General features: G+C 38.3%; 1 protein-coding gene across 1 annotated transcript in view; it reads left to right on the forward strand.

The window, feature by feature from the left end:
• Positions 1–12,680, forward strand: part of INVS (inversin) — an 87,432-nt gene that overhangs the window by 38,275 nt on the left and 36,477 nt on the right. Inside the window, exons 4-6 of the mRNA XM_084260061.1 lie at positions 704–871; positions 7,602–7,782; positions 11,798–11,907. Coding sequence (XP_084116187.1) covers positions 704–871; positions 7,602–7,782; positions 11,798–11,907 — 459 coding nt within the window. The remainder of the gene's footprint in view (positions 1–703; positions 872–7,601; positions 7,783–11,797; positions 11,908–12,680) is intronic.

The raw sequence follows: 12,680 nt of genomic DNA on the forward strand, positions 1-12,680 counted from the left end.
TGTCACCCACCCTAGTTATATGTGCTGTGTTTTCTGTGTGTCTTCTTTATTGAAGCATAAAAGATTGTTTAAGGCTGGGTTTACCTGTGTTTTTTACCCACTCAGCACTGGTGGCACCACAGAAGGAATGCTCTGTCTACTTCTAGGTTCTCCAGTACAGTAAGAGCATAGACATACTGGAGCAATCATAGTGGGGACCCACAAAGATGATTAACAGATTGGAGCAGCTGACATCAAGGAGAGTTTGAGAGACCTGCAGATGTTTAGCCTGAAGAAGACAGTTCAGGGATGATTTTGCCAGCGTGTATAAATACTTGGTGGGATGCAGTGAAGAAGATAGACTCTTCTCAGAGGTCTCCAGTGAACAGGCAAGAGGCAATGGACATAAGTATATAATAAATTCTGTTTAAAACTGAGAAATCTTTTTTTTTTTTTTTTAATGTGAGGGGGCTAAAATACTAGAGCAGGTTGTCCAGAGACATTGTGGAGTCTCTATCTATGGAGATAATTCAAAATCTGACTGGATTTTTTTTCCTGATCAGCCTGTTAGAGTTGACTCTGCTTTGAGCAGAGGAGTTGGCTAGGTGATCTCTTCCATTCTGTGAAAAAAGTTACATCATATTTCAAGTTCTGAGCAACTTCAGTTTTCATCTTATAGTAATTTTTCAATGTGTTTGTAAAACCTGTGAATATTGTGTTCCAGCAAACTGCATTGCATTGGAGTGCCTACTACAACAACCCAGAGCACGTGAAACTTCTCATAAAACATGATTCAAATATTGGAATCCCTGATATTGAAGGAAAAATCCCACTTCACTGGGCAGCTAACAACAAGGACCCAAGTGCAATTCACACAGTGAAATGTATTCTGGTAAGAAATTGTTCTATATATGAACACATTTGGTATCTATTGCTTTACTCTGAAATATTTTATGTTTTCTTGAAATTTTTTGGTTTAGTCCACTGCATGTTTGAGAGAGAAAATTATGAATATTAGGAAACTAAATAATCTGCTAAGAAATCATCATAAGTATTTTTGCTCTCTTGAAAAGGGGTTCTTCTGAGTTCTATGAGTATACATCTTTCTCCTAACACATGGACTATGTATATTCTCTTAATTAGTTTGAAGTGTGTAACTGTTCACTTGGGAGGAAGGAAAGCAAGATGAGTTTGCAAGTTCTAATTAAAACGGGCAGTTGTATTATTCATGTCAGTTGCATCTTACACACCAATTGGTTTGTGTCTTGTCTTCGTTATTTGAAAGTTTAATCCTCGTTAACTGTAACAAAAAGTCTACTTTAATTTTGTCTTTCAAGTCAGAATTGTGGCAAATGTTTGATTAGTTATCTGTCAGCCTGTGATTGGTTTATTGAGACACTTTCCAAATATTTTTCTGTAGGGATTTAATACATTTAACTTGGTGACATATTTTATCTTTCTGCAGGATTTGTTTCATTTTCTAGGCTGACAGTTATAATGAGTACAAGGAAATCATGTGCTCAGCTTAATTTTTACCTTGATTTTTATACTGTGGAAATCGCTGAACTTCACTAACATGGAAAGATACAGAAGTCTCAATTGAATTTTTCTCTATGTATCTCTATATCTTTGTCTTTCAAAGGTCTTTCAGAACTAGACACATATTGATTGTAAGCTAACTACAATGACTTCTATGTCTGTTTGCCTGGTTGGCTTGCGAATTGAGAACTTAGTTATATGAGGCACATCAGAATTTGCTTTGCTTTTCTCCAGATCACGTTGATAATCTTATAATAACTGATACTTCTTTTACTATAAAAAGTTTTTGAGATGTTTCCAGTATTAAATGAGTGTGATTTTATTTCTGTATTATTTGCATTTATTAAAGATACTTGTAATTTGGACTCAGTTGTGAAATACTTTGTCGCAAACAAAATTATGTCACAGAGTTTTAGTTTGTATGTACCATCTACTTTTCTGCCACGCTAGAGGAATAAATTTGCTGAAAAGTAGGTAAGGATTGCTGTACTCAAATAGAGAATTTTTCAAATGTTAGATAGTCAAGTTAAATGTTTTTAGAAGTTGTGGTGGGTTGGGCTCAGCCACCAGCTTAATGCCTGCCCAGCCACTGGCTCACTCCCTCTTGCGAGACTGGGAGAAAATAGAAGGAATCACAGAATCACAAGGTTGGAAAAGACCTTTAAGATCATTGAGTCCAACCGTTCCTGTCCTACGCTAAACCATATCCCTATGTACCTCATCTACCCTTTTTTTAAACACAACCAGGGATGGTGACTCAACCACCTCCCTGTGCAGCCTGTTCCAGGCCCTCACAACTCTTTCAGAGAAGAACTCTTTCCTTACATCTAATCTGAACCTGCCCTGGCGCAGCTTAGTGCCGTTTTCCCCCTTGTCCTATCTCCTGTCACCTGGCTGAAGAGACCATTGCCCACCTCTCTACAACCTCCTTTCAGGTAGTTGTAGGCAGTGATAAGGTCTACCCTCAGCCTCCTCTTCTCAAGACTAAAAATCCCCAGCTTCCTCAGCTGGTACTCATAGGATTTGCCCTCCAGCCCCTTCATCAGTCTGGTTGCCCTTCTCTGGACATGTTCTAGGACCTCAATGCCCTTCTTATGGTGAGGAGCCCAGAAATGGACACTCCACTCAAGGTGTTGCCTCACCAATGCCGAGTACAGGGGCACAATTACCTCCCCAGACCTACTGGCCACACTATTTCTGATACAAGCCAGGATGCCATTGGCCTTCCTGGCCACCTGGGCACACTGCTCACTCATATTCAGCCTGCAGTCAACCAACACCCCCAGGTCCTTCTCTGTCTAACGGCTCTCCAGCCAGTCTTCCCCAAGCCTGTAGTGCTGCATGGGGTTGTTATGTCCCATGTGCAGCACTCTACACTTGGCCTTGTTAAACTTCATCCCGTTGGTCCCAGCCCATCAGTACAGTTTGTTCATATCCTTCTGAAGAGCCTCCCTACCCTCAGGCAGATCAACACTTCCTCCTAGTTTAGTGTCATCTGCAAACTTACTGAGGGAACATTCAATCCCTTCATCCAGGTCATTGATAAAGATGTTGAGCAAGACTGGACTCAGGACTGAGCCCTGGAGGGCACCACTTGTGACTGGCCTCCAGCTGGATTTGACTCCATTTGCCACCACCCTTTAGGCCCATCCAGCCAGCCAGTTTTTAACCCAGCAGAGGGTCCACCTGTCCAGGCCAGTGCCAGCCAGTTTCTCAATCAGAATGCTGTGAGAAATGGTGTCAAAGACTTTACTGAAGTCCAAGTAGCCTAAATCCACAGCCTTCCCTCATCCTTTAAGCAAGGGATTGCAACTGGGCTTTTTATTACATCATCTAAATTGTTTATATTCCACATAGTTATAGCAATATCTGCTTATTGATGGAGAAAGTTAATAACAAGTTTAAATGAAAAAGTAATTTAGCTACAGACTGTGCTCTAAAATTTGATATGGAAGCATTGTTACTAGGTAATCTATTGATTGAATCTGTGATTGAGTATAAATACTTTTTTTTGGTGGTGTTGGTGCCTCTGAGCTTAATTCCTTAGATTTTGTCTTCCCTTCAAACCCAAGTGGTTTTCGTACTTGTCTTGATAGATGCCTGCATAGCAGAGTTCACAATCTTGCCCTCCTTTCTTAGGTGCTTTTTACGATATTACCCAGTTCCAGACCTGTTTCCCAAGCACCACCTTTGGTTCTCATTCCTCTCTAGGTCTTCACATCCAGGTTAACTTTGTATCTTTTCACGTTCTTTCTGTGTGATATTTCTAAGGTATGCACACGTACAGTTAAATTTCTGTCATCTTGGGTCTTAACTTTGATAATTGCATTTCTGAGTTCATGAGAATATTGTTTTGCAGTGATAGCAGTGCAAGAGGCCTACGATTGACTCTCTGGTGCCTCTCTACTTGTAATTGCATCCAACACAAACCATTTGTCTTTGCTTTCGTGATGTTAGCTGTGTGCTGTTGCTCAGATAGCAGGCAGATATTGATATCTCCTGCTGGTCAATCTGCGTTGGCAGCCTTTGTTGCCTGCTAAGTTATGGAAAACAACACTGTTGTTGTTTCTCTCATGTTATCTTTAACACTCTGGAAGAATTCCTCAGAAAATTATTTTTCTCTAGTGTCCTACTCAGAATTCTCCAGTCCTGTTAGCAAAACTTGACAAAACTTAAGCTGCTGCTTTTATCGAGACCACAGTCTAACATACTGAAAAATTCTGTCTTGTTTTTCCATGATCTGCCATCTGGATGTGTCCATTTGTTGTCTTTCATTTATAAATTCACAGGATTAAGGGTCATCTTTTTGGAATATGTTTGTATACCATTTAGCCTGTTAGGACTGTCAAAATAAGAAATAATGAACAGAGCTCAACTGAATGCTGAAGAAGTAGCTTGGGTTTGCAGGGGTGATAGCTGTGTGCAAACTGGTTATAGCTAATATTGAAATCCATGAAATACATTGAAAATGGAACTCATGACGTATTTGGAAAGTAAATTTGAAGTAGAGAGAAACTCTAATCTGGAGATCCTCTCATGGTCAACTTCCTTTTCCACCTTTCCAGATTCAGCAGTGCTTGGTTACATGAAACACGTTGGGAAGATGTAAGGAGAAAAGAACAGAATAAAGTTCCATTAATATGATGGAAGCAACTGCTTAGTACTCTCTGTCTATTTTGTATCTCTTCTCTTTATTTATTCTTCATGGTAAGAGATGTGACATTTATTTATATAACACTTTCCATTATTGCCTACAAATCCATTGTTCTAATTGCTGTAGAAAGATGTGTAGCTTCTGTTTCTTCTGTGTGTTGTGCTTAAAATATAGAGTATGGCAGTTTAATTATAGCTAGTTTTACACCAAACCCACATAAAATCCAAAGAAATCATACTCTTGAATGTAGGCAGAAAAAAGTCTAGAAAACTTTACTTTAAGTGGCCAAAAATTTCCGAAACACATGAGTACTTTTAGACTGAAATATAAATAGTTGCTTTGGCATTAAAAGATTCTTTACTGTTTTGCAAAATTAGTGGTCAGTTATGGGGATATGTGCTGGGGACATCAGTGACTTCAAGAAAGGAGGTTTTAGGAGTCATTTATTTAATCAGTTGTTGTGCTTTCAAAAGTCTTGAAAATTAGCTTTCCAGATTACATCAATAAATGGTAGGTAAAGTGAAGAAGCATTTGTTTTCTTGCTTGTTCAAGCAGGTTTTCCTCTGGTGGAATTAAGAGTCTCATTAATAAATTCTGTGTATATCATCAGTCATTTTTAGTCAGTCTTAAAAGCGATTCTCAACAAGATCACTTCTGAATTTTTGCAGTGGGCTCTATACTCCCCCTGCTGAGCTCTTTGAATACATAGAGAGTAAGCATATTAGCAGTTAGCTTTCCTTTGAGACTTATTAAAGCTGGGGAAGAACAGAAAACTTCACTCTTCACTGTAATGGCTCAGATAAATGCTTTTGAATACTTAGTAAAAGAAGTATTAGCTGTGCTTTAATTATTGTGGCTTGTGCATATAATAATGCGAACTTTGACTGTATTTTTATTTAAGAGATTCACATTTATCAGTTTTGTGGTTTTGACAGATTATCTGTTACTGTACTGGTGACTAGATACAGTAATGAGCTCCAGTATGTTTCTAGTATGCTCACGTTTTCTCTACCAAAACATGGCTAGCACTACTGATATCTAAACCTCTGGTGCAATTTTTTAATATGTGAGACAGGCAACTTAATTAGCATTTACATACAGTATGCAAAGTATGTTAATGTTTAACTTCAGAAAATACATATCAATCAAATATTAGGAGGCTTAAGTTGACACTGTTAGGAAGTGAGATTGTAAGAAACAAAGAATCAGGGTATTGCAGAGTTGAGGTTACTACAGCAGTATTAATATAATCAGATTGCATTTAGGAAATATGGTTAAATACAACTCTAAAATCTATTAAATGGAACATATAGAATGTACAACCTCAGTCAATTAATATTTGGATAGAAACCGTATCTCTTTCCTGACTTTCTGCTTCTTAATTTATCGTTCTCAATGTTAGATATTAGTTTTCTATACACTAGTTATGAATTTCAAATAATGCAAATAGAAGTGATTTTATGGCCTATTTGTGTACCTAGTGAAGTCAGTAGGAAAAATTTCAATTAGTTTAGTGAGAAAGGGGTCAGGAACTTGCTTTTGCTGTTAACAAGCTGCACTCATCAAAGTCTCTGCCTCTTCTTTCACAGAATCACAAGGTTGGAAAAGACCTTTAAGATCAATGAGTCCAACTGTTCCATGCTAAACCATATCCCTAAGTACCTCATCTACCCATCTTTTAAACATATTCAGGGATGGTGACTCAACCACCTCCCTGGGCAGCCTGTTCCAGGCCCTGACAACTCTTTCAGAGAAGAACTTTTTCCTAACATCTAATCTGAACCTGCCCTGGCACAGCTTCCTGCCATTTCCCCTTTTCCTGTCTCCTGTCACCTGTCTTTCATAGGTACATTGTAAGATATAGCATGGGACTGTATTTTCAGGAGGATAGTTTTTCTCAGTTATCACAGGTTAACATCTACTCCAGCACTGATAATTGAAAATCTCAGGACTTCATTCCTTTTCTCTTTTGCACAGGGGTCGTATGACTTCAAGAACAGCACACTTAGAATCACGGACTGGTTTGGGCTTGAAGGGACGTCAAAGACCATCTAGTTCCAACCCCCTCCTGCCATGGGCAGGGACACCCTCCCCTAGACCAAGTTGCCCAAAGCCCCATTCAACCTGGCCTTGAACACTGCCAGGGAGGGGGCAGCCACAGCTTCTCTGGGCATCCTGTGCCAGGGCCTCACCGCCCTCACAGGGAAGAATTTCTTCCTCATAACTAATCTAAATCTGCCCTCCTGTAGCTTAGGGCTATCTTGCCCTTTCACTATATGCCCTTGTAAACAGTCCCTCTCCAGCTTTCATTACTCCCTATAGTTTATTTAAGCTCCTTTTGCTTCTGCTCCAGGTGTTTGGTGTCCTGGATCCCGAGTTTCTATTATTTTGCTGTTTACCATATTCTTTAGAGACACCTGTCTTCTCAGAAAAATGAGGTTTGGATTTCATGAGCTTTACAATATATGGCATTTGGAGATCTCTGCACCACCAAGTTACTGTTCTGCTCATTGCCTGAGAAAGAAATCTGTCTAGAAAGAAGTTGATGAGAGAGGAAATTACAATACAAAACTATATAGGTATGGGTCTTATGTGGAAGTAATTTAGCGTGTTTTTTAGGAAAATGTGATGAAAAATCAAATATGTGTCTATTAATGCCTATGTTATATGATCACATGACTGATCATAAAACTATGGGGTATGTACCAAAAATCAGGTCTTGTACAAAAATAAAGTATAAAAAAAATAAGAAATACTTGAAAATAGCCTATACTGTAAAAAAAAAAGAGCTATATTCTAGTGAACAAGGACAGTTTAACTCTTCGTTATGACTCCAAAAGAATAAAGTCTGTAAACAATATATGATTTTTCTCTTCAACTTAATTTTTTTAAAATTTTGTGTTGGTTTTGTTTTGTTTTGTTTTTAAAGGAAGCTGCACCTACAGAATCTCTGCTTAACTGGCAAGACTATGAAGGACGAACTCCCCTCCATTTTGCTGTTGCTGATGGGAATGTAGCAGTGGTTGATGTCCTGACCTCCTACGAAGGCTGCAATGTGACATCTTACGACAACTTGTTTCGAACTCCCCTTCACTGGGCAGCCTTACTTGGTAAAACTACACAGCCCTGAAGTCACTTAATTATCTTAACTCTGTTGTTTAATCTTTGCCTGTTTTTTTATTTAATTCCAGACTGGCCTTATGCTAACTAATGTCTTAAAACAATAATAGTTTCTGCTAAAAACAGAATTATGAGTTTGCATGGAGACTTTTTTAAAAATCTTTGGATTCTACAAAGCACTGAAAGGACATAGAACTCCTTGAAAGAGGATGATTAGAGGAGTGGGACACCTTCCTTATGAGGAGAGGCTGAGGGAGCTGGGAGACTGAGGGGTGACCTTATTAATGTTGATAAATATGTAAAGGGTGAGTGTCATGAGGATGGAGCCAGGCTCTTCTCAGTGATGGCCAGTGACTGGACAAGGGACAGTGGGTGCAAGCTGGAGCATAGGAAGTTCCATGTGAATATAAGGAGGAACTTTTTCACTGTAAGGATGACCGAGCACTGGCACAGGCTGCCCAGAGAGGTTGTGGAGTCTCCTTCTCTGGATACATTCAAAACCCACCTGGATACATTCCTGTGTGATTTAGTGTAGGTGATCCTGCTCTGGCAGGGGGGTTGGATGAGATGATCTTCTGAGGTCCCTTCTAGCCCCTGATGTTCTGTGATTCTGTGAAAACGCATCACATCAGCAGGCTATGTACACTCATGAACAATTAGACCAGATACGGATGTTCTTACATATATAGCTTTGTTCATGGGTGAAAAATTAACCCTGTTATTCTAGAGCAGTGGTAGCTAGAGCAGGGGGGTGCACACTCCAGTGGATATGCAAAACAATCTATTGGGGTGCATGAAGAAAATACCAGTACTTCTGTTTATTTATCTGAAAAAATAAGAACATTTTTCTAATATTTAATATATAGATTGATGCTAGCATCCTCACTTGCTCCATATGCAAGATGGTCACATAGAGTTTGTGAAGTGCCTGAGGGAAGTGAGCACTCTACAACATGGAGGTGTTGACAGTGGTATCGTCACTCATTTGTTCACTTTCAGCTTACATGTTCTCAGCTAAGTGGATTTATGGATTATATTATCTAGTTTTTACTAAACTACCCCTCACAAAGTAGACGAGTGTCTTAAAAAGATTCCTGCAAAGAAATCACAGATAATCTGATAATGCCAGCACAAGTGAACTACAAGAAAATGGCAGAGCTGACAGTTCTCCTGCTCAGAGTACAAGCTCTTTATCAGAGGCATTATGACAATCTAATCAGATCTGACAAGAAGTTTTATTCAGGTAAAGGTTTTCTCTGTTCAGAATGCTACCCTGAGACTCAGATGCTCTGTAAATTACAGCCTTGCATGTGTGAATTCTGCACCGTTTGGTTTCACAGGTTACAAAACTGAATCTTTGCAAAACAGGTAAAAATCTGATTAAATACAAATACAGGGTAACGTAACTCACACAATGACAGGCATAAAAATAATGTGATTTAGAAAATTGACTTCCTATTTTCCATTCTCCTATGTGCAGGAGGAAAAAATAAACACCATGTACTGGATAGAAAGAAAGAATCTACAAACACTTTCTCACCCACTTTAACAGGCTTCATTCCCATGACCCTTTGGGACACTGCAGACAAAGAATGCCAATAAAAGAATCAGATTGCTCACTGAAGTGAGTTACTGCAAGTCCAGTGGCAATATATATGTAGTTTGATTATGTTTATTAAAAATAAAAGAAGAAAAAGTGTTCTCAGATTTGCATTTGCATTTAAGTAAATATTGAATATTGAATTTTTACAGAGAAATTCTGAAACATTTTAAGTGTCGTAGCATTGGTCTCCTAAAGAAACAGTCATTGTCATCTGGTTCTGTCAAAGAAGCAAAGTTTATTGTGTTTTGAAATTGATTGTACTTGAGAGAAGTTTTGTCTGTTGGAAAAATGGATTGTCTGATTGATGTGGAAGAAAGGCGGAAGATGTGCCAAGACCTCCAGAGTCCTTTGTGAACTTGATGAGGTCTCTAGGTGGCATGCTTCTGATTGGTAAATCACAATTAATTTTTAGGGCTCTGTTTTAAATTAGATACTGAATGCTGTTTATAGATCTCCAAGGAACTAAAATGTTACTATCTCGGTTAATGGCAAGAGATTTCAAGTAGTGCATGGATACAGCCACAAGTATTCTGTTAAAGGTGATGATTGCATGTGCCTGCATCTTAAGACATTGTTGCTCCAGTTTTCTTTTGGGTAGATACAAGCCTCAGCCAAGTTACATCTCTTCTGAATAAAAGTACTACAGAAATGACAGTTGTTGACCTCAATAACTGAGTTGTAATAATTATGATAAATGTCCAAGCAAGATCCATCTTTGCACCAATTTGTTTATTGTTACACCCAATACAAAAATATTTTTCCACTCCCTCAAGCTTATTTTCTCATAGATAATTTAGGTAGATCTCCTGTCCTGTTTACAGAGTTCAGTTTCCCTTTTTCCTAGTTGTGTGTTCTGAAAGTTCAGGCATGTTTTTTTCCAGGCTTAGTACTCCTGTGTCCTTCCTGGTAGGATTGCACTCAGAACCAACTACTTCCAGTGCACCTCAATTCACTTATACTCTTGAGATGGGAAGAGCACAGCAACATTGCATCCCTTCTTTTTATTGGTTTTTCTGGTAGGAAGGGACAGTGTGTTGTGATGTTCTGGGTCCAGGCTTGTCTTAATGGCTGAAAATAAAGAGGAACATTCCTACACACCCTAAAGCCCCTTCAAAAACATAATCCCGCATAGCTGTGCATCATTTTTCCCCAAGTTGTCCACTTTCTCTTGTTTCTGATACTTCTGTGCATGCGAAGTCTAAAAGTGTCATTCCACAAAATAAGGCTTGCCTAGTCCTCCCATCTTCCAGGATTTTTTTAAAAGGCACAGACCCCAACTGTTACACAGCTTCATTCTGTGTCACTGTTTTAATGAAAAAATGTCTACTGCTAGTAGACAGCATTATCTACTTTTTTTCATTTGTTCTAAAGTAATTCAGGTCAACTCTGCAAAAGTAACAAGCTGCAAAATCATTTCCCCCATATGCAAGACACTGGGAGATTTCTCCTGTAAAATCAGAGTATTTTTTTTATGTGATATGCCTTACAGCATAAAATACCCAATCGTTAAGATACTCTGTGAGCTGCCGAGAGCATAGCAAAGGATCAGTTGAGTTTACTGGTGAGATGCTATATTGTGTCTTTGCTTTCCTGACTGTGAAGTGGATATAAAGTTCACCCATTTCCCCCCCTCCAGTGTTGTGATTTTAATCTCAAAACACTCTAATCTGTTTTGATGGAAGGACTTGTCTGTGTCAGTTTATTGTTTATTGCAGATATGGCAGCTGGTGGTAGACTAGTTTCCAGGTTCTGCTGTGCATCTTCAAGTGAAGTTTTCATTGAATTAAAGTTAGAGAATTTCCACTTAATTTCTGTAAAACAATGTGATGTAGCATGAAATGGTCAGTGTCGGTTTAGCCTCCCTTTTAATGTGGGTGGACAAAATGCTCATCATCAGTCTGTGAGCACTTTACTTCTTCTGACTGACCTCTCACTCAAATGGAGTGTCTCAGATGAAATATCAGATGTTTTTTCTGGCAATCGACAACCCCTTCATTGCAATGTTAATATTGCAGTTGTCTGACCAGCTACTGCTGGTTTCTTTATTTAGGGAAATGCTCTAGTGATTTCTTTTAAAAGAAATAATATTTTTTCCCCACGTGTTCCTATTGGTAGGTCATTCTGATTTATAGATGCCCCTCAAAAATTATGGTACAGAGTATGGAACTGGAACAGTGTTGGGAAGAAAGTACATGCCAGGCTTAATAGTTCAAATATTGAGTCTCATATTTTTCTCTTATAATAAGACTATAATGGCTAAAACACAAACATACTTTTATATTGAAATCTGTTTATTTTCTTCTGGTTTTGCTTTGTTGACTTGTGGGGGTTTTTTTAACTTAATAGGGAAGTGGTTAACTTCAGGATTTGATAGATATCTGGTTTTGTCATATTCTTCTCAGGTCATGCGCAGATTGTCCATCTGTTATTAGAAAGAAATAAGTTTGGAACCATCCCATCTGATAGTCAAGGTGCAACACCCCTACATTATGCAGCTCAGAGCAACTTTGCTGTAAGTAGCACACATTCTAAATGTGAAGTAAATATATTTTGCTGAAATATTTATAATGTAATGAGTTGAGGGTTTTTTTAAAGAAATAACATCAACAGTGTTGTCTGCATGAGCTTAATTCAGAGTTTTCCAAGGTTATGTGATATAAATGTGGTTAATTACAAATTATTAACAGTAGATTAAAAAAAAAGCTGTATAAAGAAAGCCCTTTGATCTATATGTTTACATCAGAATGCACAAATGGTCACGTAGGTACTTCAGTAGAAAGCAGAATAGCACCTACTGTTTTATAGTGCTTTCGTTTTCAGGGTCATTATAGCAAAATTGAAGCAGTTATAAGATCACCTGTAGGAGTATTTGCACAGCTGCTTCAGTACCGGTTAAACCAGTCTTGGCCTTCAAGAAGGTGATTAACTTATTAATATTTGCTGTTATGAATGATCCATTGTCCCACAAAGCATGGCTAAAGAGCAAGTACCTTTTGGATTTAATATTTTAAATATATTTTTAGAATTCAAGCAACAAAGAAAATTGGTTTCTCAGCCTAATTCTTATATTTTGCTAGAATAGGATAATTCTTTTACAGAATAAGATCAGATACAGTAGAGCTAAGTATAAAACTCAGCAGTTTCATGTTGCTATAGAAGTAGTTCTCAGATGTTATTATAGAAGTAGTCCTGAAGCATTAGAACTTAAGAAGGCTTTTTCTATGCTGCTCTGTCTCTCATACTTGAATTATGCCATGCTTAGTAAGCTGAGAGCTCCTATCCAAG

The sequence above is a fragment of the Gallinula chloropus genome (genome assembly GCF_964237585.1).
Source record: "Gallinula chloropus genome assembly, chromosome: 2".
Lineage (NCBI taxonomy): Eukaryota > Metazoa > Chordata > Aves > Gruiformes > Rallidae > Gallinula > Gallinula chloropus.